The sequence below is a fragment of the Ornithodoros turicata genome, chromosome 6 (genome assembly GCF_037126465.1).
Source record: "Ornithodoros turicata isolate Travis chromosome 6, ASM3712646v1, whole genome shotgun sequence".
NCBI lineage: Eukaryota > Metazoa > Arthropoda > Arachnida > Ixodida > Argasidae > Ornithodoros > Ornithodoros turicata.
In genome coordinates this window covers 57,723,760-57,749,256 of record NC_088206.1, presented here as the reverse complement: position 1 = coordinate 57,749,256, position 25,497 = coordinate 57,723,760, and the positions used below count along the sequence as shown (strand labels likewise).

The window sequence follows — 25,497 nt, the reverse complement described above, 5'->3', positions numbered from 1 at the left end:
CATCAGCAGAAAACAACTATGTGGTCATGCTTGTTTTCGGGGCTTAATTGTTACCCTTAGAAGCCTTTATACTATGACGTGATATTCGATTCGACATTCGAAAATTTCGATATTCATGAAATGATTAATTAAATTAACTAATGATTGATGAATGATGATGAAACTAATGATTAATTGAATTCTGCGTATGCACTGTCCCCGAAAGCCTACTATGGTAAATGTTCACTCTCAGCTGCACCAAACTACTACGCTATAAGGGTGAGAAATTTAGGGATTGATGGGAACCATTTTATCCAAGTCCAAAGCCTGAATACGACTAATGACATCAGGCATTAGCATTTCCATGTGCACCGTAGCGTTTTCATAAGTGGTAGGTTTCTTACACAGCTTACAACAAAAAATATCGCAGGTGTGCATGTTCCACAGCATGTGACACTTCCATGGTCAGTGCCATGACCATGAGTGGTTCAATGCCAGGCTCTAGATAGATGAACACTGAGCCTGGTATACAGCTAGTGTGGGGAAAGTGAGGACAGACCAAACATCTGCTTCACTTTTCCTGTGTATTTCTGAATGCCACTGATCACATGGCCTGCTCTCTTAGAAATGAACTTCACCGCATAGCACGCGCCTAGCCAACCATCATCTCGAATAATATCGTTATCTGCCCTGATTTGTTGAAAACGGGAGGCGTACGCCTTTTTTGTGACAATTATGAACAGCGTAAGTGTCACAAAAAAGGCGTACGCCCCCGTTTTCAACAAATCAGGGTAGATAACGATATCACTCGAGATGATGGTTGGTTAGGAGCGTGCTATGCGGTGAAGTTCATTTTTAAGAGTGTAGTGGACGAGTGCTCATCGTAGGCATGTAGCAGATTTATAGATACTCAAGTTAGTCTATTTTGAATACTTTCGGGAGTAACTTGATATCTTACAAATACATGTACCATTAAAAGGCAATATTTAGTATCTCAACTATAAATACTTTTTGGTAGAACTTGTACAAATTTCTTAAGATACTCCTAAGATACTCTTTTTTTTTTCGGAAGACAGGAAAGCTAAGAAGTTGATCAGAAAGAAATTAATGCGCATCAGTGATTTATCCAGATCCCCCACCCCAAAACGTTTGGGGACACCCTCTAACTTTTTTACCTGTGTAACCCTTACATGGGGCCCTTGTTTTTTCAGCTGTAATGACATGTCTGTAATGATATGCGAAGCTGTTGACGTAACTGTAATAATTACACCCCTCCCAATTTTTTGCAGCACCCCTGTGCTTGGAATTCTGGATAAACCACTGACAAGTACACATTGTACCTCCAGTATTCAGAGACGCCAGTCATTCTGCTGCATAGCCAGCAAAAGTGGGCGGCAGCGTAGGTTTTGTGTACACACGGGACAATGTGTTTACCTGTTGGTATTTCACAAATTTTAATTTGTATCGTGAAAGTAACGAGTTACTTTTGTGAGCGTTTAGTATTCTAATCAAACACTCTCTATGGTTGAGTATTTAGTACTCTACTCAGTTACTTTTTTGCCTAGTACTCAGCAACTTTACTTCTTTTGAGTACCTTGTGCAAGCCACATACAAGGCATGTAGCCAATGCAAATGTCTGCTCTCTGTACTCTCTTCTCCACACTGCTGTTTGGTTCCGAATGGGTGGCCAAGAGCTATGTGTGTATGCTAGTGGCATCAAATGTATGGTTTGGCAAGAAAAAGGGAGTGGAAAATGCATGTCTTTATAGCTAGAGCCTGAAGTTTTCGGGAAATTTTTTTTTTTCTAAATTAAGGGGTAGAAATTGGGTAAATAAACGTGCTCCAAATTCATGTGAATTCGGGTGAAAAAACTTCCAGTACGCTAAATTCGGGCTCAGTTACTCGAACTAACTGTACTGGTTTGGTACAAATGGTGATGTAACTGCATTTGTTGCCAAACAAGTTAGTGTGCATTCCTACAGACATCTCAGTGAGGGCAATTTGCCGGGTAAAGATCGGGTTTCACCCTAAAGAGGCAACCTTCAATTCAGGGTGCGAATTCGGGGAAGAATTGGGTTAAACACTAAAACCTCAGGCTCTGTTTATAGCTCAGCCATTGGGCAAATTATACACCCACCTACGTTGTATTGTTCAGCTTGAGCAGTGCTTCTGTACACCTGCCCTTTGTTCTGGTCTGCTTTCCTTCACATGGCATACTGCCTGTTAGCAGTCTAGCACGAAAATAGCAAGCACGCAAAAATGCATGAAAGTCGTTGACTGATTGATTGAAAAAGAAAAATATGAAGATGCGAGCACTCATGTAAGTGAAGCCACACCCTTACAGCAAGTTGAACTTTACACTTTTCTTTCAGACTTCAAAGCAATTATCTTGATTGTTACCAGTTGTTACTTCACATTACTTAAAGGGACTATCGCATCTGGAAAACGTGTGTACGAGACAGATACGGAAATGTTCAGCACTTGGCACAGGTCATGGTCTACTTGGCCAAGTTTCTCTTCTGAAACAGCTTACATGCCAAATAAACGAGTTCTGAAGAATCGCACTCCCTCTGCAGCTAAGGAAGCCCCAGCGGTAGTAACATGATGATGATGATGTAAGTCAGGCACACAAATTGAAACGCAGTGCAGACGATTGTCTCCGAGATCGTCTGCTTCGCGTTCGCATTGCAATATACTGAACGATATACTTGAAAAATCCTCGACAAATCAACCGAACAAGAGAGAAGCCGAGTTTCGTATACCAGTGAGAGTTATGACGCGACCACGTTGCGTGGAACACCGTGCTACGCTCCTCGCTGTACAAACGCGTGTGACGCTAACCAGAAACAACATTCCACAAACCCATCACAGACTCTCTGTGATGTGCAGACCCTTCCGCCTGGCGGTTGGTCGCCAAAGGCTCTCCGATCGCTCCCCGACTGGACCTGTCCTCGCCAAAGGGCTTTGCCAAAACTGATTGGGTAAAAAAAAAAACTCTGGCAAAACTGATTGGCCTTGCCCGAGTGACGTTTTCTCCGATTTCCAGAGAGGGAATTGCGCTATGCTCTCCTCATCCGTCGTCAGCTATGGCCATGCATTACATCAAATTGCACAGAAGCTACTCAACTAATTCATGTCGGGTTTTCGACATTATTGTCGGTGATGAACGAGGACTAACCTGCACTGCAGTTTCGGAATCGACTGCGACGGATGCGATAGTCCCTATGTTATCTGCACACTGCAGGTAATACTGTTTTAATACAGCAGACGTGCAAGCAATCTCGTACTTTACTAGACCAAAATCACCTACAACATAATGATGTAGCACCAGCCTTGTAAACACTGCTCTTGAAACACCTGCTGCTACCTGCAGTCACCCGCACAAACTCAGACGGGGATGCGTGCACAAAGCTCCCAGACTTTCATCACGGACACGCGACAGACACTTTCTTGTTCCATACAGAGACCTCAGTGTGCTGCCGTATGTTCCACAGATATGTTCCGTTACTGTAACGACAGTACACCCAGCGCACTTCAGCCAAGCTCAGCAGAATGGCACCTCCAGAACATTTTGGTCACGTAAGCACAAGTTACGTATTAAACCAGCATGCCACACCAGCTCGAACACCAGTTCCATACTTATGCAAGGTCCTCAATAATCTACTAAGCCTCGGGATTCCCAGTCCATGTCATGGTGTCTGCGGTCATCTGGGGTTGGCGACCTTGATCGGCTCCTGCAAGAGGAATCGGAACTCACAGTTCAGGAGGAAAGCTGAACAATAATAAATTTGCTGCCGTGCATTGCTTCTTTTTCCTTACCTTTTCGAAGCCCTCCTAGGAGGAGACTCACCAGGTGGGTTCGGCTCTGGACTGCTGCGCGAAGACCGGCTTCCTGACCGGCTACGAGACCGGCTGGACCATCGGCTTCCGTTTTCGGGATCATAGTCCTCCCACTCTTTGTGCCTGCGTTCGCGGTCCCTGACATCAAGAACAATAATAAAAGGAGGATATTATCCTATGTTGCCTCTACGTAAATATAATAAAATAATAAATAAAGATATTTAAAAAAATTAAACTGAAGTGCTGATTGTATGCACATATTTTTGGCACCCAAAGGTTCATGCATCTAAAAGCATAGCAGAGTTGAATGTATGTACCAAGGCGATTTAAATGAAAACCACAAATGAATCTGCACGAATTGTGTATGGAAAGTCATGCGCTTTTGGACTAAACTTCGTAAAACCTGACAACTGAACTCGCCGAAGTGCAAACTCGGCCGCTAATGCAAGGACAGATGAACACTACATACACAACTATGCTCTCAGTGCTGCTTCTCTCCATCTCATGTGTTGTTGTTCTGATGTTTTTCTTCTCCACCCGAAAAATCTGCTCTTTCATCTGATATCACTTGGTTTCACCCTGTTGTGCAGCTTCGAATATAAAACCTGATCCTGCGACCAGTGGTCATTTGTAACGGTTTTGCCATGCTGCTTTTGGGGCAAGGGTGGCCAGATCTACTTGGTGAACTAGCACCTCCGGACCTGAGAGAGCACCGTATCGCGCTACCATATCGCTCTGCTATCATGTGGTAAAACCTCGCTAACTCGACCCCCATTAATTCGGCAAGTTGGACTACCCGTGCAGTCCCATCAGACCTTTATATTAGTCTACGACAATAAATACTCGGTAATTTGGAAGCAGTCGGGTGCGCACCGGATAATTCGGACAGTCATGGCTCGGGGGATGTGCATCAACACAAGCAGCATCACAGTCATCAGAAAAAGGCAAAAGGTGGCACCACTCTACCACTGAAAAGAGTTGGCACAGTACGCATCGCTATGGTTATCAGTGCCGTGACATACTCAGTGCCATGGCGACTCCTGTGAAGCGCACGAACTTATGAGATTGAGTATGGACCTCGCGATGAAAGTGGAATTACTGAAAGCCCTGAAGGACAGCGTCTCTAGACAAGAAGCAATGAAAAAATATGACATGAAGGAGAGCTCATTGGCAACATATGTAAAGAACGAGTCACAGATCCTCGGGGTCCTCGAAGGTGAGAAGTTCCACGGCAAACTAAAGCGCCTTCGGACAGCTGTGTACCACGATTGGAGGTACGCATGACAAGGACAAGGCTGTATTGGACGACGACTGTGAATGTGAGGGAGGAACTCCTGTCGCCACGGCCTACCGACAGAAGCCCTTGCTCTTTTGGAGGACTTCAGTTTCATGCCCCTGGCGGCTCGAGTGCAGTCGAGCATTTGACAGCTTTAACGAAACTTGTTTTAAAGGAGCACAGAAAGTGCTTTAGTCATGACAATTTTTTCAAACCAACCCGTTAACCTGACAGCTAAAACGCACCATGCGAAGTGATTCACTCGACAGATGCATACATATCGCGGAATTCGATTTTAAAAATCGCCACCGCGTGCAACAGTGGCAATGTCCGCAACTAGCTGCCAAAGTCGCTTTGACGTCATCGTGGTACAACCCGCTAACTGGTTTACTCGTTCGGAGAAGCGTCGTCTGCTACACAGAATGGGAGTAGAACTGGGAATGGAAACGAAAAAGAAAAAAAAAAAAGTGCGAAAAGCGCGGTCTCTCTTACAACCGTGGCGATATCACAACCCTCCTCGTTTTCCTGATTTCGGCCTGCAGAACGAGTCGAGCGGGAACGCACACGTCGATGTTCGGGGGAGCTTTATTCCAAGAAAAATACTGCGTACAGAGGATTTTTTGTGTTAGTTGTCACGTCAAGTTACGTCCTTTCGTAATTCGCCAGAAATAGAAGATCTTTTGGATGGTTTTCTGGGCTCCTTTAACGGCACAGTTCTGCTCTAAAAAGCAAAAACTCTTCCCACTTCTTTTCAAAATAAAGGTACCTTCATAACGGCAAGTACACCTTGTATTTTGTTGTCCGTTGGGATTTCGACATTCCGATAATTGAGACATTTTTGTGGGTTTCACTTATTTGCTATTATTAGGCCACGCATTTGCACTTTTCATTCAAGCAGCCTCCTGTTTCAAGAACTGCGCTGCAAAGGATGGCTACGCATCTCTTTGTTCTTGGCCAAAAAAGACAACAGGAATTCTGTAACTGCTACCTTAACAGGTGTCAGTTTGAGGTGCAACGCAAGTTGTTAATCTTTGTGGTTCGTGTGCACATTGTTTTTGACAGCAACTATTTTCCTGCCAAGGAAGCCTACTATGTCTACAGACTATTTCTCATGGATGCTCACAACCCTGAGTTGGAGTATCCCCCATTTGGGGAGCAGAGCTGGTGCTGCAAACCCATCTCTCTCTCGGTCGGCGACTCTACATACCTCTGCCGAAGCCTCAGTGCCATTTCCCTCAACTCCTCTGCGCGATCCTGCAAAGAAAAGATGGCTCTGTCTTGCAACTTTGCATTACACCTGGGTGGAATCCATGTCTTGACATTTGATGACTTTTTTATTAGGGCTGGGCAAATAGTAAAAATTTCGAATACGAATACTGCGAATATTTGACTTCAAATATGAATTGAATAATGACTTCAAGTAGCCCTGTTTACTGCAATGTGCACATACAAACATGAAGGGGGCATGAACTATGAAAGGATGAGGAAAAGATTGCCACTCCCACAAGGCAAATTACACCGCTACAGTTTCAGGTGCACCCCACAAGTGGGGTACATCTTGTACTTCAGTATAAATCAGCTCACGGTAAAGTTTCTCAATGGTAGACGGTATTTGATGCAGTGTGACTGGTCCCAGAGTCAGGCTGGTCACATTACTAGACTGACTCTGAGTCATGTGCCACATGCTTAGCAACAACATCTTGAGCTTGATGGTGGATGTGAGAAGGTGGTAGGTCAGACCCAAAAAGCTATCCTTTGCTTGAGATATTGGCGTATCACCCGCAGTACACGCTACTCATATGGGCTTAAAACTGCCGTGGCAGATGCAGAGACGCGGCCAAACATCTCTCGAAAACAACATTGCTGTTGGCTAATTGTCACCAGGCACTGCTGCTCTCATTGGAGCTTTGAACCTCCACCTTCCACAATGCTAACAGGACACGCACTGAGTACTACAGTAAAACCCGCAGATAGCGATATCGCATATAATGATATCCCTCGTAAAATGATGGTTCATGATTTTACCGTCAAAATATACATTGTTTCTACGGGGAAACGACCCGCGTGTAGCGATGGAAACCGTGGTTCCGAGTACTCGTATAACGATGTTGGACGCTGTCATCGGACTATCCTGACACTGATTCCTTGTTCAGGTGCAGCATTTGAATATCTCAATCAGACGAGAAGAGCCGACTTATGCGAGCACAACATGAACCCCTGCACATGGATGGCGAAGTGAGACCAACAATAGCAATAGACCTCTACCTGTTTGTAAACAAATGACGTCATAATGTTCGACAGCGCCACGAGTTTGGTAGATTACTTCGAATTGCACTTTGGGAGTTTGGTAGAGTTGAACTACGTTCAATGCTAGTGGCGAAAAAGGTCGCGCCCGAAAGCCGCCGTCTTGAGGGGATTACGATGGTCCCTGAAAAGGACGCGACCTTCGGTCCTACTTTTCTTTCAATAGGAGGCAGCGAACAATTGCCCATTCGTGGAACCCAGCTCTCCCCTGCCGATCTGTTTTGGTTTCGGTGTGTCTACCAACGTCATGATGATGTTTCTCGGGTAGAGGTTTATTGCACACGCGCATGCAACCCACCCATGCTGCTGTTGCGTAGTTCTGTGGTGTGTATCATAGAAGTTTAATTAAGGGGGTACGCGGGGATCAACTCGCAATAAATGACAAAGAAACGGATTTTCTGGAAATAACATTTTTGGTGACAAAAATCTGTCTTCTATATGATCCCAAAGTATTTTTGCTCAAATCCGCCTCAAAGTGCCCCAAAACTCGTTTTTTGTCAGGCATGGTAGCAGGCAATATGGGAGGCATGGGAGAATGAGGCATGGGAGCATCTGCTCTTTCTCACGAGGGGATTGTGATCGCAACTTTTAGTTCCTATTTCTTGCTGTGTTTTCGAACGTGGACGATTCTTACGATAGACAAACGAGTTTTGAAATGAACCGTCCAGCATTTCGGAAGCCGAAAGCGGAAGCTGTCGACGACAAAGAGGAAAAAGGCTTCTGCGCCGGAATTCGAAAGCGAGCGCTTTGTTAACGTGTTTAGCAGTGGTGATGTCGTCGGAACACAACGAAATACTTCTTTTGATGTTATTGTCGAAGCACTATCCAGTACTTCCCATTATCTTCTGGAGGCTGTGCCATTCACGAGCTCTGGTCGCACAGTCCAAGTTCATTTGGAGTCATCGTCGGTGTTGGCGGTGGTGCGCCGCTGGAGTACAAGTGTCGTTGACTTCAGTGTCTGGCACTGAGCCAAAACTTAGGCTAATTCGTGAGGATCTCGATGTTACTAACATCTAAGATGTTACCGCCCTCTGTGCATGTGAGTGCGCTCAAGAAAGACATGTGTCCGGAAGTGACAGCATCCGACTGGGCTTGTCGCATTGCAAGTGCTGGTTGCCGCTGGTTGGCTGGCAACCAAAGAGAGCAGCTGAGTCATTTGATGGCGTATTGTTGCAAGCACAACCACAGCAGGACAACCCAGCAGCCCATCTATTTACAATGTCCACGGCAACTGGGAAAGTTTTAACATACTTGACACACCTTGCATAATGCAGTCAGGCCTGTACATTTGTATCACCCCAAAGGGCAAATCAACTGTGATTGCACCACCGAAATTCTACTGCATCAAAACATTGCATGTCATCTAGACAGCTTCCCGATAGCAAGGAAACAAGGAAGCAATCTTTCAAGTTCCGGACAATAACACAGCTGCACATGAAGATGCAACGCCACTCACCCAGCGTTCTTGTTGAACTTTATCTTGCTTTTCTCGTTCAGCCTTCTTGTCTGCCTTATCTGCAGGCAAAGGTTACAGTTAGGCACAAAACTGATAGCCCAACTCAGCCAGCTTTCATGCACAAAATAATTACAACAACAACAAAACACAAAATACAAACACATGTGAATATCAAAAGTACTGACATTATAAATGTCATGTGTGTTTTGTCATCTCAAATGTTGTCATTTACCCACAAATAGTTGTATTTGAACATCTAGTTCTCCACTTCATGCAATGTGTTAATAAAAACGCTTTTTTGAAATTACTATAAGTCAGACGTCCTTGGTCACAATAAGTCATTGAATAGCTTGAACTAGTTGCATAGTTACTCACAACGTTGGTACGACCCACGGGTTAAGCCCATAGTAGTATGGTTGTACCCATGGCACAACGCTGAGGCAATAGTACCCCTATATGCCCCCCAAAAAATTCCCTATATCATCTGTTGAGTAAATACAGGTACTTACACTGCTTGTTGAGGGCGGCCTGCATTCTCCGCTTCAGCTTCTCACGCAGCGACATTCCGCCGCCTGATGTACCCTGCGAACAGCGATGCTCTAGAGCAACTGAAGGATGCCATTCCCATGATGGTCCCAACACCATTTGAAAGATGGTGCTCAGTAAAGGTCACAAATGCACGTTTATCTCTTTCCAATACCGCGATATGTTAGATGCTAAACAAACATTATCCTTTTTAAACAGGACAACAAATACAACAAATGTGCATGCAAACAGGGTCAGTCCAAACAACAACAGTGAAATCTATTGTTTGACTGAGCTCACTTCACTGATAATAATAACGATAATAATCACTTTGCAGACTTCACAATATGATAACGGCATGAAAACACCAAGTGATGGAAAGAGCGTGCTAGGTGAGTTGCCACGATTGTCGGACCCACCCCACCCAGGTAACGCCCTCTACAGGAATTTTTGGATGTCAATGAATTGAATTGAATTGATTGCAGTGTTCCGTGAAGGACCCATTTGCTCGTGAACCGTGCCCGCAAGGAACGCAACGCAGCAAAAATCGCGCATGTTTCAGATAAAAGTTATTCTTGAGAACCACTCTCTGTGAAGAACCAAAAAAATTTTCTACAATCATGTCATTGTCCCGTTACCAGGTATGTAGGGAAGGCAGCCACACATTCCTACGTTCTATAAAGTCATACGCGCTCGACATGGGACGGCTGTAGCCAGTTGCGGTTCATATCCCGTACACAGCCTTGCTGCACATTTCAAGTGGAATGTACTTAGACCCTTGTACGTTCGGGTTATATGTTTTTGAAAATATCGGGAGGCAGACAACGGGTAAAATACTGGAATAAAATCACGTGGAAAAACAAATTTTCCATTGGAAATAACAAAAAAATGAACACCTTGCATTTCAGACAAACACGAGATGCCGAGCAGCTATGCTGAAATGCGTAGCATTCTCCAGTGCCTGTATTGGTACCTGAATTTGTACTTTGGCAAGTTCCTTCTCAGGGATTTTCAGGTTTTACCCCAACTGACAACAATGCAAATCTGAAAACGGGGAGAATTGGGGGACTAAAAATGGGTTTTACTGGGTTTTACCCAAAAACACAAGGAACTAAATGTTCTCCATAACTAAACAGCAAAAAAGCCATCCTAATGTGTCCACACTGACCATTGGCACTGCTGCAACATTAGCATGTAAACGCCATGCCATCTAGGAAGTCTTTCCCTTTTTTAGGAATGTAAAAGCAATCGCATCAAGGAGGGTGGTACAAGAAAAATGGTAACGTGTGGAGTAAATCGAGAGCAGGATCAATATCTTACTGACTTTGGCGGAGGGACCGGGTTTACCCAGTGTAGCATTGGTTCTGGAAGGTGAACACATTCTGTTAGAACACACAGATCACCACGAGGCACAACCAACGTGCCTTTGGGTGTCGGCAGATGGCCACGTTCGGCGGACCACCGCGCCTGTACTTGTGCGGTTGGTCTTCTCCGAGTCACTGGAACTGCTACCCGAGCTGGGACTCTTCGAGCGGGACAAACTGTGCCGGTAGTAGGACTTGCGAGGTGGGCTCGGAGGCTTGCGATGGCGAGGCGAGGGGCTTCGTGGCGATCGCGAATGCCTGCGGGAGTCGTGTGGGCTTCGCCGACTCGGGGGTGATCTGGCAGAGAAGCGTCGCCGTGATCGCGATCTGCAGGGTTGCAGTTCATTTAACTCAGTCCACGTTCCCTTTATGTTGCGCGTGTGTACACCACAACCTACTACATTATAACGACCAATGTCTGAGGCACCCCTTCCCAGCGCCTCATTTGGAAGCTAGCGGTGGCGCTACTCATCGGCTCGGCTATTGCTTCCTCAGCTTCTACAATACTTTGTACTTCACCTTACCTTAGTATTTTTGTACAAGCGGTGGATGTCCCATGGAAGATGCTTCTTTCTAAAGTTTATTATCATCATCATTCTACGCGTTTTCACAAAAGCTGTTGCTGTCGTCAGCTACCATCTGCTACGGTAGTCCTACGTCCGCTTCTGCGCGTTAAAAATTCAAGTTTCCATTGTCCAATCATGATGTAGATCTCACGGTCGATGAGTAGCACCCCTAGCGGATCGTGTGGACGGACTCCTCATAGGGGTTGCCGATTATGACATGGTCGTTATAATCTAGTAGGTCGTGGTGTATACTGTATTTACTCACATAATTTGCACTTTTTTTTTTTTACCGAAAAATTGACACGAAGGTTGGGGTTGCGCAAATTATGCGAGGCATTAACACGGCGACTTCAAAAGTATGTGCAAAATCTGTTAAAAAAGATGTTACATTTCCGTTAAAAGATGGTCCTTTAGGTGAATAATACTATGCAATCTCGGTGATACGAATCTCACGGGGTAGCGGAAAACATTTGTATCATCCGATATTCGTAACAAAAGAATTACACTAAAATAAAAATTTAGGCAAGAAAATAAACAGTGGCTGTTCATTTTCCATAACTGTCAGTGAAAGAAGTTGGTCATAACGATTTTCTCTCTTCATTTTTGGCCAATGCTGCAGAAATTTGCGAGATGATTCAAAAAGGCCCAGCACGTGCTTTCCACGCTTTTTCTAAAGCGAGCTTCTCCTAAAGCATGCATGCGTTAGGTGAAGCCAGCTTGCGGAATGCTGACGCGTATTTTGCTAGTGATATGTTCCCTCCAGGTGTTCTGGTCATTCTTTCCTAAGCCAGTGGGATGTAACACAGCTTTGTGGTTTATTGTTGTGAAGGGGGTAAAAGGTCAAAACAGAGATAAGATTCGGTACCTTGTAATCCCTTTGATCTTATCTCCTCCACCAAGTGAGAGTCATTGCTTTAAGCAACATGATGTAGGGAATTCGTGCTGAGGATCTCCCTCCCTTTTCGAAAGAAGGAGCTGCATGTGCCCCGTGATGCCAAGCGTCACAGGGCACATGGCCTCTGTTGCGCACGAAAGTAGGAGCGCTCAAATTACACGAGTTCTTATTTTCAAAACTTTTTCCGTGAAAAAGTGGGGGTGTGCAAATTATGCAATGGTGCATATTACCCGAGTAAATACGGTACTTATCGAAAACATGTCAAAACTGGCAGGACTGCATACCGTGAGCGTGATGTTGATCGGTAACGTTGCCTAGAACGGGACCGTGGAGACCTTGAATGGCGGTAAGATCCGTATCGTCTGCGAGAGCCACTCCTGTTTCGTCTGTGGCGCCTGTCAGACGACCTCGATCGTGACCTTGACTTTGACCTGGACCTCGACGTACTCCTTTTGTGTCCCCTGGACCGACCCGATGATCGACTGCAATAAGGAACAGCTGTCAGACTATGAAACCCTGAGACCAGCTCAAAGACCATGAAGAGACTTTATTTCAATGATTGTGATTGGGAGTTCCATCGTCACTGACGACACTCTACCTCATTGCCGGCGGTAGATTCACTTAGTTCAGCTTGCCCTTTGGGAGGAAGTGGTTCAGATTCTTCTTTTTTTTTTTCTAATTCTGCGTTAGTGCCACGAAGAAACTGTGGCCATGATTAGTGTACAGATCCTCGTTAATTCAAACAGGAATATCTCATACCCTCAGGTAATTTAAATGGATTTCAAGATTTTGTTTAGCACTCTGTTTTTAATGTAATGAAAAGTCACGTAACTCAAATGGCACTTTCGTCTGATTCATACTTTTCAGTCCTTCAGTGAGTGTTCCCGCAGGCAGAGAACTGCCTCTGTGAGTTGGTCATGCCATCTGTTCAAACACCTGCCTTTGAACAAAATGCTCACCTGATTGAAAACATTGTTTTGAGTACCTGCGTGTTGACCAAGCAGACAACCAAAAACAAAATTCTTTTAAATGCCTTTGCTTCATAGACGGTTCAATTAATAAACTTTGTTCAAAAATGTGCAGCTACTTATATAACAAACCATAACTTTTGTTGCAACATATACTTAGATGAGTATCAGGTAATTCAAAGTTACCATAATTCTAACAAAAATATGTGGCTGGCTGGAGTTTGAATTAATGAGGGTCTACTTATTAATGAGGGGTTATTTTACAAGAAGGTACTTCTTGTAAAATGACAGAGATATACTGTGTAACGGTATGTTTACCGGGACATACCGTTCCGGAGCATACCAGGACGTACCGTTTACGGTATGTTTACCGTAATCTGTTTACCGTTTAAAGGTATGTCCGTGTAAGTAACACACATCACAAAGCTAAAATAGCAACAGTCGGTCGCGCACCTTGAGGACTCTTTCTGAGGATTCCTGCTGCTACCACTCGAAGGAGGCCGTGTTGAGTTTGCATTCTTGGAAGTCGAAGACGTCTTTGATGCAGCAGCAGACGAGCCGCTGTTGTTCTTCTTTGCGCCCGCAGCATCTTCATCGTCCGACGCTCCGAAACTCGTGATGAACTTTATCTCCCCCGCATTTTGTGGGGAATTTGACCGTGACCTTGAGCTGGAGTGAGACCTACAAGACACAAGAGTTTCCCAGCTTCATAATGGCAGCTGCATATCATTACTGGACTACGAAAAAGCCACTCACTCGCGAAATGGCTTGTAGGTTGGACTCTCCCTCGCTGCGTAACTGTGAGAGGTGTAAAATATGTGAGGCCAATGGAACAGCAATTGTGGCCTTGCCCATGGTGTCTAAAGATTGTGTGTGTTACCTTGGGGGGCTGGTGACTCTCCTGCCACGGAGCTTCTTTTCACGAAGGGCACGCCTCTCACGCCGTGACTTCCGTCCCTGGGTACATTTTAAAGTGGCCATAATATCACAAAACAGGCAGCAGGGTAATAAAAATTGCTGCATAATTATATTTCAACTCTAATAGAACCAATGTGTATGATGAGAATTTGAATGAAGTAAAGAAATTGAACACTGATGAGAGTGAAGCAGTGGTCACACTGAGGGTGTCTAATACAATTTGAGAAGGATGTTTTTTTTGTTTTTGTTTAATTCCACGTGAGTGCTGAGAAGCAACTGTGGCTGAGAGCGGCATACAGTTGTGGACAGATGGAGAGAGGACAGCAGGAAGGAGTGGGAGACAGGGAGAGGGGGGGGGTTAGTATGCGTCCTGGGCTGACTTCAGGGGGAACCATGCCGGCATTCGTCTGGAAGGGTAGATTTGAGTCACACCACTGGCACTCACTTTTGATCAACTGCCATCCTCTCATCAGTGCTAAGAGATAATCTGACAATCAAATATAATTGTGCTTGTCATTGCCCCAAAGGCAAAAATAGTCACGGTTACGAGAGTTCAAGAAATAACCCTGGAGCATTAGTGGAACACCTTAGTGTGCAGGATGTGAACCAGTTTAAAATAGATCAAAAGTTTTACGCCGAAAGATAGGAAACCTAGTGAACCAGTGAGGAAATGTTGGGGGAAGGACCTCAGAACGAGGCCAGCCGATATTTCAAATAGAGGTGGTTGTTCCTCAGGGCACCGTCCTCATCGTCAACATGGTATTTAAAGGATTAGGCATGACATGTTAAAGGGTTCACGGGTAAAAGTTTTACACAGAAGTACAAAACAAGGAGTACTATTGTACCAAGAAGCCAGGGAAATAAAAAGCTCGGGCAGTGGATGCACCAGCAAGCCATCAGTACGTAGTTCAGAAAAAGTACAGCTTTATATCAGGTTGATAAAGCCAGTGATGAAAACATGATTAAACAAGAAAGAACAGCTATCCGACATAAGAGGAGGGAAACAGAAGTGTTATAAGAGTGCTGCTAAGGAGCTACAAAACGTGGGCGTCTTTCATGATACAACGTCAGCTGCTTCCAACTTTGCACATTTTGATGTTTGGCGCCGACGTTCGCAGCGCACAACAAATAAATTCTTGTGCACAACAATAGGATACTCACTGAATACATAGCCTTCTCTTCTTCCAATTCACGAGCCAATTTCAGCTGCTCCTGCTCTTCCTTGTCCTTGTAGAGGTAACTAAAAGTCAAGAAAATATATAAAGATTGTACAGTGCACTATAGGAGGTACTATAGAAGTTATAGGAGGCACACTATAAATAAAGCTTTGTGTTTGGGGGTTAAACCCGGTAAAACTCGTTTTTACACCTCAATTTGCAGAATCGTCGCTTAAAGTGACGATCGCATCTGTTCCAGTCGATTCTGAAACTATAGTGTCATTTTATTCCTCGTGGACCACTGACCACGGTATCCCAAAATCACGGCAAAAGCACAGCGTAGTTCGACTGTTATTCGACGGAATGCATGACAAGAGCAGACACCGGATGTTGAGAGTATGCCAGAATTCCCTCTCTGGAAAAACGAGAACGCATCACTCCCTGAGAACCAATGAGAGCACGACCTTGAGAAAAGAAATGCCGTGGCCGTACGAGCATCTCACAGAGTTACGGCGCGCCTTTCTCCCTGAGCGCCGGCCTCTCACTCCTCCGCCTAGGGAGTGACGTCATGCCGCCGGAGCCTCTGCAGCTGCGGAAGCAGCGCTGATCTGAAATTTGTTTATTTAATATCCGAGCACTTTTCGGACGAAAAAATTAGCCAAGTAGGTTGCCGGCCAATGCTGAACATAGTGGTATCATTTTCATAGATGGGTTTCCGGATGCGATCGTCCCTTTACGGTAGAACCCGAAAAGTCCCGAACATGAACTTGCCAAAAGTGCAAATTCAACCACCAGCACAGGCAGTGGAGAATGCTAAGCACGGCACATTCAGCACAGTCGCTCAGCATCTCGTGTTCTAAAATGTGTGACGATATCTCGTTTTTATGTTCCACCTGAAAATCTGCTTTTCCACCAAGCTTATAACCATACAGCCCGATTTTACCCTATTTTACAGCTCCAGCAATAAAACCCAAATTTTACACCCAAATTTTAACATTAACCCTAAAAACACAAGGGTCTAACTACAAACAGTGTGCACTACAAGTGTACTCAAGTGTACAACACAGACATAGCTAGAAAGAACGCCTCACCTTATAAAGTCTGTTGTTTCCATTCCATAAACGTGTGAGTAAGTGTTCATTTCCTTAGCTTGCTCGTTTGTGAGGTCATTCACATTTATCGTGATATCTGAAACAGAACGCAAGATTTCCACTACCAACGACAGCAGCTACAAGGTGCGGACAGACAAACCTAAGTCAATGTCGCTGAGGTCTTCTTCTTCCTCCTCTTCTTCCTGATTGGTTGATGTAGAGGGCACTGGAGTGCTGTCCTCATACACATAGCCAATTGCAGCCTTCTTTTCTGCCAACCTGCAGAAACCAATGAACCGAATTGTAAATCTGGGTTATGTCGCCAATCTTGTGCCAAGCCTAAACCGAAAGCAAGTCACCAAAGTGAAGCAAAATTATATAAATGTTACAAACACTGAATATGAATTGAATATACAATACAATACGATAATACAATACAGTCAACCCTTGACTTATCATCAGTTAACATCCCTGGAAAAATTATTCATAAATTGAGGTTTGGAATGCGGAAGAGGGAAGTGCCTTGGTTCAGAGGGTACCATTCATAAAGCAAGGAATTCGTAACACGAGGGTTCATAAATGGAGGATTGACTGTATTGTCATTTGGATTCAGTTGAATATGAAAATCTGATATTTCATGTCTTTTCAGCAAATTTTTATCCAATATATAATAGAAATCTCCAAATACAGTATCTAACAGAAAAAACACGAAAATTAATGGTTTAAGAGTTCCCTGCACATTTTTGTCTTTCCCATTAGAACCAAATCATCATCGTCATTATCATTATTATTATTATTATTTTGTGCTTGCCAAATGGTGTCATATTGGCACTGTTTCGAAGATCATCAGGCTTGCCCGATGCATGGCAAATATGTACTGCATAAAGCTACGTCACACAGCTGCAAGCACATAAGGCACATGGCGGACAAGTTTGTTTTGCTAAACTGTGACAGACAGCTTGGTGGTTCAAGTGCACGCTGTCATACTCACTTTTTCTTCTCTTCTTCCGTGGTGCCGATGGGCTTGCCAATCGGTCCAAACCGTTCTTCGAGATAAATCTGGTGCAAGAATTTATCTTCCGACACTACACAGAGAATGCAGAATACAGAACAGATTCAATGGAATTCCACTCACAGGCATGCTGTCGCAATAATATCCCATCCCTTGCAGATCAGTGTCCGTCATTACAGTGACTCAATGCCAACTAAGTATATGTGTAACAAGAGAAGCGACTGGGCCACTTCTCAAAACATTATCCGGTACATTTGACAAAAACACTTCTAGCATTGGGGATACTAGAGTATCCCCAGCCATATTGGAAAGCCTCGCCCATTTCATTGTTGTGCACACAACTGCGATGTATTCGTAGGGCTGCGTTAGGCAGGAGCGATGAAGCACATACCGTATTCCCCCGCATTAACCGGCATGCCGGGTAATTCGGGGAAGTCCACATTCTGCCGCTCCTAAATTTGGTATTTTTCGGCATGCCGCAAAATTCGGGGAACAAAAAAAAAAAAGAAAAAAAAAGGAAAAACGGAGTCGTTCGTACAGGTTACGACTAGTATTTATTTCATCTTTGACGATGTTCAAGAACGTGGCACTCAGTCCTCATCGCCTTCCGTGCCGCTGTCTGTGTCCGTGAGACCGGATGGGTCGTCTGCCTGAAGAGATGGCATACCTGTACACATCAATTCCCGCAAGGAGCTGTGAAGCACGTCCTGGTCTTGGCTTCCAACTAATCCACATTGCACAAAGGATTGCTTGATGAGATCGTGGGATACCATATCCCATGCTTCCGTTACCCATTGCGCGACGGTCAGGTAGGAAGCGCTTCGTCGCTTCCCAGTTTTCGTGAACTCCGCGGCCCCATTGCGCAGCTAATCTTCCCAACGCTTTCTCATGGCCGCCTTGAATGGCTTGTTCCACACGACGTCCGCCGGCTGTAGAAGAGGTGTCAGGCCTCCTGCAATGACTGACAGTGACGTATTGTAGTGCTGTTTGAAGCTTGTCTTTGTGGTATTCTTCAGATGCGCTGGCGCACTATCCATCACGAGGACAGTCTTGGGCTTAAAAAAGGCTCCCGGACGTGCACCCCAAACTTTCTGTTTGTAAGTGTTCATAAGTTCTGCTGTCATGCTGCTCTTCATAGCAACAGTCACCACAACTTTCTTTGGGAACTCACATTTTGGGACGTTCTTGAGCCCTTTAAAAATTATCATAGGCTTTAGCTTCGTTCCGTCTGCCATTGCACTCAGGACAACGGTGTATCTCAACTTCTCTTTTCCGGTAGTTTTACATCTCACTTGCTTGACTCCCTTGAAATCGAATGTCCTGTTCTGTGGCAGATCGAACCAAAGAGGAGTCTCGTCCATGTTCCCTATGCACGATGGTTGATTGATTGATTGATTATGTGTTTAATGGCACAAAGGCAACAAAGGCCATAGAGCGCCAAAACTATGCTGAGTGTGTCGGAGACGATTATGGGAAAGATGATGTGAGAGAGAGTGTGGTAGTTAAAACCTATCTACAGGTATGAGCGATGATTGATTGACCAGGATAAGAGAGAGGGGGATGACGATAGCAAGCGAGCATGGCAGTTAAAAGCTATCTACAAGTGTGACAATGCACGATGGTGGTAAACCACCAACAACACTGTTGTTGAAGTCAAAAAAGCTGCGGCACAACAGACTTGCATTTTCCGGAACTTTCTGGCCTACGCTTGTGACCGTCCTGCACACAACGTCGTATCAAGAAGCGGTCCAGCCACCCGTTTGATGCTTGGAAGTCCTGGGACTGACTATCGCCGTTCTCGAGTATTTCTTGGGCGCGGGACTTTATCGTGCAAGTAGAAACCGGAAAGCCGTTCTTACGTTGGAGTGCTATCCATGCTGAAAGTTCCTGCTCCATATCAGGAAACTTGGCCCGTTTCTTCTTCCTTTCCTCACTTGAAGGAACGTTTCTTCGCTTTCGAATGCAGATGTCACTAAGTGAGGCGCATGAGCGAAGTTGGTCCTTGCTTTTCATCCAGTCTTGGATGCACTGACGAGGAATTCCATGGGCCCTTGCTGTAGCACTGATATTCCCGTTGAGCTCTTCCGGTGTTTTGAGGACGTCCAACTTAAAGGCAATGGAATAACTGCGGCTGCGGGAACGGCCACGGTGCCGTTCTCGTGCCGCCCCGTTGTTTCCTGGCTCTTCCATGTCCCGTTGACCAACGCCAGAGGTGTCTGCTGCGTCCATCTCCATCAAATTTGACGAGAACACTACCGAACTGCTACACTGCTTCCCAGCGCCGTTCAGGGATAAACTGATCTCCCCATTCTTTTAGGTCACCCTGATGACCTCATGAGAAAGGAGTGTGTGCCTGTATTAGTCACAGGCAGCTTCCACTCTGGCTAGTCCCTTTTGTGCGTGTGCCCTTGCTTGGCTGCATTATATTATTCAAACGCTATTTTGTCCGGTTTGATCCCAAAATGGAAGGTAGTCTGGGTTTTTACATGCTCTTCGCCACAAAAAAAGATGTCCCGGATTTTCCGGCATGCCGCATAATACGGGGTTTAGCGGCATGCTGGCCTCCCCCGGTCTTTCCCGGCATGCCGGTTGATGTGGGGGAATACGGTAAACAGGGACACCACTGCAATTGTTACGGTATGTAAGGAAATGATCATAGTGCCACAAGCAGCAGATAGTAAGCTACATTTCTAAAAAATGCGAGTAGGCTATAAGCATGACCCTTGGATATTCACTGAACATTTTATCTTTCATTGTCTTATCACTGAATCAACCAGCAGACACACATGGGGCAGAACGCATTTGCCGTTGTAAAAGTCCTCGAGAACGGCAAGCACCTCTGCGGCTTCTTTGACGTTGCGACGGGGTGGAACGTTCTGTTTCTTCCACTCATATTTGTCGTCCTATCCGGCGTCTGGCGCGTTGATGCCAGGGCGTCGACGACAATTTCCTCTTCCGTCAGCAGTCTGGCTATGGCGAAGCCCTAGTCAATTGCAAAGTAATCCGAAAGCTGCACCGCAGCAGGCAGGATGCTATCAAAATGGCGATCGTCGTCCTCATTCATGCTGGCCTTCTCGCCTCACGCCTCGCTTGGTACACAAAACCGCAGTGCCGAAAGCAGTTGCATTAGACCACAGAGACCAAACACGCGAAGACGTGCAAACACCTGTTGATGGTCTTTATGCCAAATGCCCAAGGACAGACACCATGTGATGCCAATGATCATAGTGATGGCGATGAGTGCTTCGTCAGTTCACTGTGCTGCTGTTTACTGGTGCCACCACTCGAATGGTCTTGTCAGGTTCGCGGAACTTCGCTCCATGGCCTCGCGAGCGAATGTCGGGAGTGCCGAATTATCCTTAACCACTCCAAATGCTTCCGAATTAGCGAGTGTCCATTCCTATACTTTTGTATGCATGATTGCCGGGACCACGCAAGCAGTTCGAAATATCAGAATATCCGAATTATCGGCGGCTCGAATTAACAAACTTTTACTGTATTACGCTCTTCGCTGTAAAACTTGGAATGCAGGCTCACATCAGTGCAAAGAACAGTCTTTTACGTTTATCTGAGATACCCTGGGGTGTAGTGTCGCAACCACTTTTAAAAAATTATAGAGCTGCCCTTGGTTTGTAAGACACGGTTCTTCGCATTCATTTTTGCACAAATTTTTAGAAAGTTCTAGCATTTTCATTTTCATGTCCACCGTGCAAAACTCACCTCCAAGGAAATCGTTCTGAACCAGGGTACGATAGCGTTCGTAGTTGGTCTGTCTCTCCTCCTCCCGTTGCTCCTCGGTCATCCTGGGTGAAACGTGCAAGCAGAGCGGTTCATGAACGACGTTCTTCGTAAACAGCACAAGATATGAAGACCGGGAAAGAGGCCACGTGCACCGTAGAGTGTACCACAGACTTACACAGTTGGCTCCGCTTGTGCCTTACAGTCAGGAATTATGTCCAAGTGAGCACGCACGTCAAACCGATCAATCATGATTTCACGGTGACCCTGCCACGGCATCCTGTAAGAAGCGGACCCAGAGCCCATTAATGCTACTCCATATTCTAATACTCCATAAAGTACAGTTGTAATGAAGAAAAAATAGAGCTAAACTATACGTTTGAGGACGTGTTGTGTGCTAATTCTCTGTTAGAATTGCCACATGGTACAGTTCTTAGTGAATAATTCTCGAAAAAAAAAAAAAAAATGCTGCCCTCACATTTTCTATGGACCATATTGCCTTCTAAGCCTCGTGTGTACTCGGGTTCGAGTACTTTTGCAGCAATAAAAAAATTTTAACTATATTTTTGTTTTTCTGTAAATACACCTCTAACAGCAAATCGTTGATGCTCCGACAGCTCACGAGACTTGCAGAGTAGAACATTCATAATGTATAGGAAAGAGACGTTTTCATTTTTTTTAGTTTGCTGAAACAAGTCCGAAACAACAAGTCTGAAAAAAGTTTCAGCTTCTGCTGTTCCCGCAGGTTTTTTTTGCGGAGGTGAAGAAATACCATACTTTACCTTGGGTAATGCTGCAATTACTTGTAATTATGTAAAATGAAATCATAATGCAACACGTTATGCGAGCAGGTAACCTGTCTGCACAGCTTCCCAGTTTCCCACTTTACCCTGTTGCTTGCACAGCAATTTCATAAGCCATAAGCCAAAAGCTGCATAAAGTCATGTCTAAGCTATAGGGTGGCTGACACACCTTGGTGAAGTAGCCAACATGGAAAATCATAAGACTCCTGCAGCTGTTAAGTTCCACACTGCGTTTCATTTTACTTGCAATTTTTCCCTATTTTGATAAGCTACACTATGGCATGTAGTCAAACATTAGTGCCAACCATCAGTGACATAAGGAAATGTACGTACAAGCAATGCATGCATTACCAAATGTGCAAAATGGTGAATGAGGAAAAAAAAGCTCACATTGTTGCCGGACTGTCGGCAGCCTGGGCAATGGCTGGATCGAGGTGGATCTTGCACTGCCTGCCATGAACTTGCAAGAATTGGGCAGGATCTTGCTTCTACAAGCATACATTTCAAGTGTTACACCAGAAAGAGACAAACAGACATGAAAAAGGTTGTGGCTGACACAAGTATCAGCCACTTCAGAAGAGACCACTTTTTTCTGTTCTTTTTGTTTTTTTTACAGTGGCCGTATTCACAATGAGCATGCCACACTCACTATTCGCTCATAAAACTCTCTTCTTCGCTCAGCTCTCTTCTTGAAGTCCACCATCATGCCGCGTATCTTCCGCTCCTGCTTCCGCGCTTCGTGCCACATCCTCTTGCGCACTCCCTGTGCACAAGTTGTCCTTCATTTAATATAAATGCAACAGCGTACTCGACAAACGTGTCCTCATTATTTACAGTTCCCGCATGTCAAATTTAATGTTCATCGAATCTACTCATTAAGCTGAAGCAGATGTCCAAACTATAGTTCCCGTCTGGAGTTCCATTATTTCTGCGCACATATATTTCTGTTCCATGGACAGTCAGCGTCACAGTATTTCCACAGCTGTGGAAGTGCCTAGCTCAATTTAACCTGACCAAATATGAACAAAATCAAGTGAACAAGCCTGAACAAACAAGCAAATATAACTAACAGGGTTCTGCTACACTGCAGGCATCCTCAGGATTCAGCAATTGCTTCGTACCAGACAAGCTAACCTAGCACAACCATAGCACCTTAATATAGCCGGATTTAACTGCGAGCGTAAACTCTGAGAAGAAAGATAAATTGGAAAGACAATCTAGATTATTCGAAAAATGTTCTTGACCAGTTTCGAACCCAGTACTCACTGCCTGTGAACATACATGCTGTTGTGACACAATGCCAATTTCGCTATTCGTGCGTAGAATTTCCAATAGTACTACTACCTCCTTTGCTGCAGAACATGAACTGTACACTCACGCTGATACAGACAACCACTCCTTACATCGACTTGAGGACTGCCATATTCCTTCTAATGGCTGCGCACAGGAGATGTGCAAATTGACAGTGCACATCATAAAACCTTACCCAAATTTAGCGGTTCTTATGTAGTGGTTCGTATAGGTAATTTAAATGACGACGTGCAAAGCTTGTAACGCCATCTGCTGTGCACGTTCAAGGGCTTGCAGGAATCATGGGAAATATGTTTTTTAGCATATCATATTCCGGGAAAAGCCACATTTCGATTAGACGATTCGATATTTAGTGACATTATGAGAAACATTTAGGTATTGTGTACAATATTTTTTTCTCTACACACACAAAAAAAACTGTTGTTAGAGAAAGTACGACTGTTGGCGACCGTCACCGTCACACAGAATCGTGCTCCTTCTTTGCCATGTTGAATATGCTGATACGGGACAGCATTGTCTGTTCACATGAAGTCGATGCATTATTACAGAGTATGAAGCTGTTTTGTACAGGCCAACGTGAAACTGAATCACAATAGTGTACACAAGCTTGCCTAGTTTGGGTGTCTTTTTTTTTTTTTTCCACGCTGACGTTTTTGCACCAAACTCAAGTGGAGTTGTGGTAAATTTGAGCAGAACTGCAATTTGCTTCAGTGCAGCCAACTTGCAAAGAATCCTCACACTGCAGCACGGCCACATAACTTAACATGCCAGTTTCATTGAAGATTCCCATATCCAACAACGACCAAGATTTTTTGCACAACTAGAGAGTGAACACACATATTCTACTCTTGATATTATGACCGCCGGCGGTTGAACAAGTAGTCCACCTGACCTACAAGCACCCTGTGGTTTCCGGTGACGCATGTCCAAGCTTCACGTCCAATTTCAAGATGACTCATGAGGCTCTTTGTAGCAGCGGAAAATATGCTAAAGAGCACTGCCCTTCGTCACCCCATCATACAGACCTGCTGCCGTTGTACGGGACAGGTACATTGGCCAATCCCAGAAGCCATTTCTTTGAGCAACAAAGAGACATGCAGCATATGTTTGCCGTTCACCATGTGATAGTATCACTGGAAAAACTAGATTGAAAATGTAACTAAGCAGACACTCTTATTGGATTAATTCCACAAATAAACTAAAACATGTTCTACAACAATGCCTCCCTTTTTTGTATTAAGTCATAGCACAGCCTTGTGTAATGCACAAGGTTTTGAATATCTGTGGGAATGGTCATGGTCATATTAATGAGGTTTGACTGCAGTTACCACAGTGCACCACATGGTTTCGTGCTGCATCTTGGTATTGATGCAAGTTGTCTATTTAACTTCACAGACTAGAAGTACTATAAGCTTCCTGCAGGGAAAAGGGTGATGGGGTGAGGAGGTGCTGCCAAATTGAAGTTCTAAATTAATTTTGCTATGCTTGCCCAGCACCTCTCTTAATTAACATAGGGGCCGCACTGACCCTCGTTGGCGCTGCTGACCATTGAGGACTGAAGTTATACTGACGTTTTCGCGAACTGCTTGAATTTCAAGGATGTGTGTTGTGTGAGCACTTTTATTTTCTTCGTTTCCGCACTGCATTCATGATATCAGTGCGTCACGCCGACACGAAACTAGCCGGCCATGCTCATACTTTGAATGTAAACATGTACCCAAATATATTTTGCTGCCTTGTGTTTACACGACAGCGGCACGGTGAACAGGCCCAAACCGAAGAACGTCAAATTGTTCAAGATGCAGCAAGAGCAAACTCCATTTGCAGAACGAAGCGTGGCTCGTTAGGTTGTTAAAGGACGTATACATCCCACTCGTTCATCATTCAACATACCGAACATGAGGGCACATGGCAGGTTACGTAGTAGATAATAACACGACTTACGTCCAGCCTGATCAAATGCAGAGTATTAGGCCTAGCTAGAGAACAATAATTTGGTGCTTTGTAAAGGTGTTGTTTCTCGTTATAAATACACACTTTTATAACAGATGCATCATCCAAACGCGTGATTACATCACACTACCACAGCCTCGATAATTAAAAACAGACAACTCGAGCGACTCGGGGCCGCGGGCTCAGACGAGCAACATAATAAACAGTAAAATCAGTCCGCTACGCAGGCCAACGCAGGCCGATGACCATGGCCATGGCAGCCACTAGCAGCTTTTTGCCGACTTCGCGATCCCGCAAGCCTCGGCATCCAGAAACTGTGACAACGAGAGCAACGCACAACA

At 44.8% G+C, this 25,497-nt stretch overlaps 1 protein-coding gene across 5 annotated transcripts; it reads right to left on the bottom strand.

Annotated features, from left to right (window-relative positions):
* Positions 1–3,249: 3,249 nt before the first annotated feature.
* Positions 3,250–25,417, bottom strand: LOC135396796 (CLK4-associating serine/arginine rich protein-like). 5 transcript variants are annotated; one of them, XM_064627979.1, is made up of 20 exons: positions 25,148–25,417; positions 22,542–22,655; positions 22,283–22,380; positions 21,268–21,369; positions 21,072–21,154; positions 17,331–17,424; positions 16,500–16,618; positions 16,340–16,436; positions 15,253–15,331; positions 14,054–14,130; positions 13,930–13,971; positions 13,627–13,854; positions 12,490–12,687; positions 10,805–11,071; positions 10,705–10,744; positions 9,365–9,437; positions 8,856–8,914; positions 6,219–6,349; positions 3,799–3,957; positions 3,250–3,713 (listed from the first exon to the last, which is right to left on the bottom strand). In XM_064627979.1, exons 2-20 carry the CDS (start codon positions 22,638–22,640, stop codon positions 3,632–3,634), a joined length of 2,127 nt encoding a protein of 708 aa, XP_064484049.1. In that variant the 5' UTR covers positions 22,641–22,655; positions 25,148–25,417; the 3' UTR covers positions 3,250–3,631. The 5 variants fall into 5 exon arrangements, 4 of the variants coding, with proteins under 4 accessions (XP_064484049.1, XP_064484050.1, XP_064484051.1 ...); XM_064627980.1 differs by having other exon boundaries at positions 3,799–3,942; XM_064627981.1 differs by having other exon boundaries at positions 6,303–6,349.
* Positions 25,418–25,497: the final 80 nt, after the last annotated feature.

Excerpts from the sequence above, each read along its gene's own strand:
- LOC135396796 (XM_064627979.1), bottom strand. The coding sequence starts at position 22,640 with ATGTGGCACGAAGCGCGGAAGCAGGAGCGGAAGATACGCGGCATGATG. Across the intron at positions 11,072-12,489 it reads CGATCAACATCACGCTCACG|ATCGCGATCACGGCGACGCT; the intron begins GTATGCAGTCCT and ends GCAACCCTGCAG. Across the intron at positions 3,714-3,798 it reads CCTAGGAGGGCTTCGAAAAG|GAGCCGATCAAGGTCGCCAA; the intron begins GTAAGGAAAAAG and ends TTCCTCTTGCAG.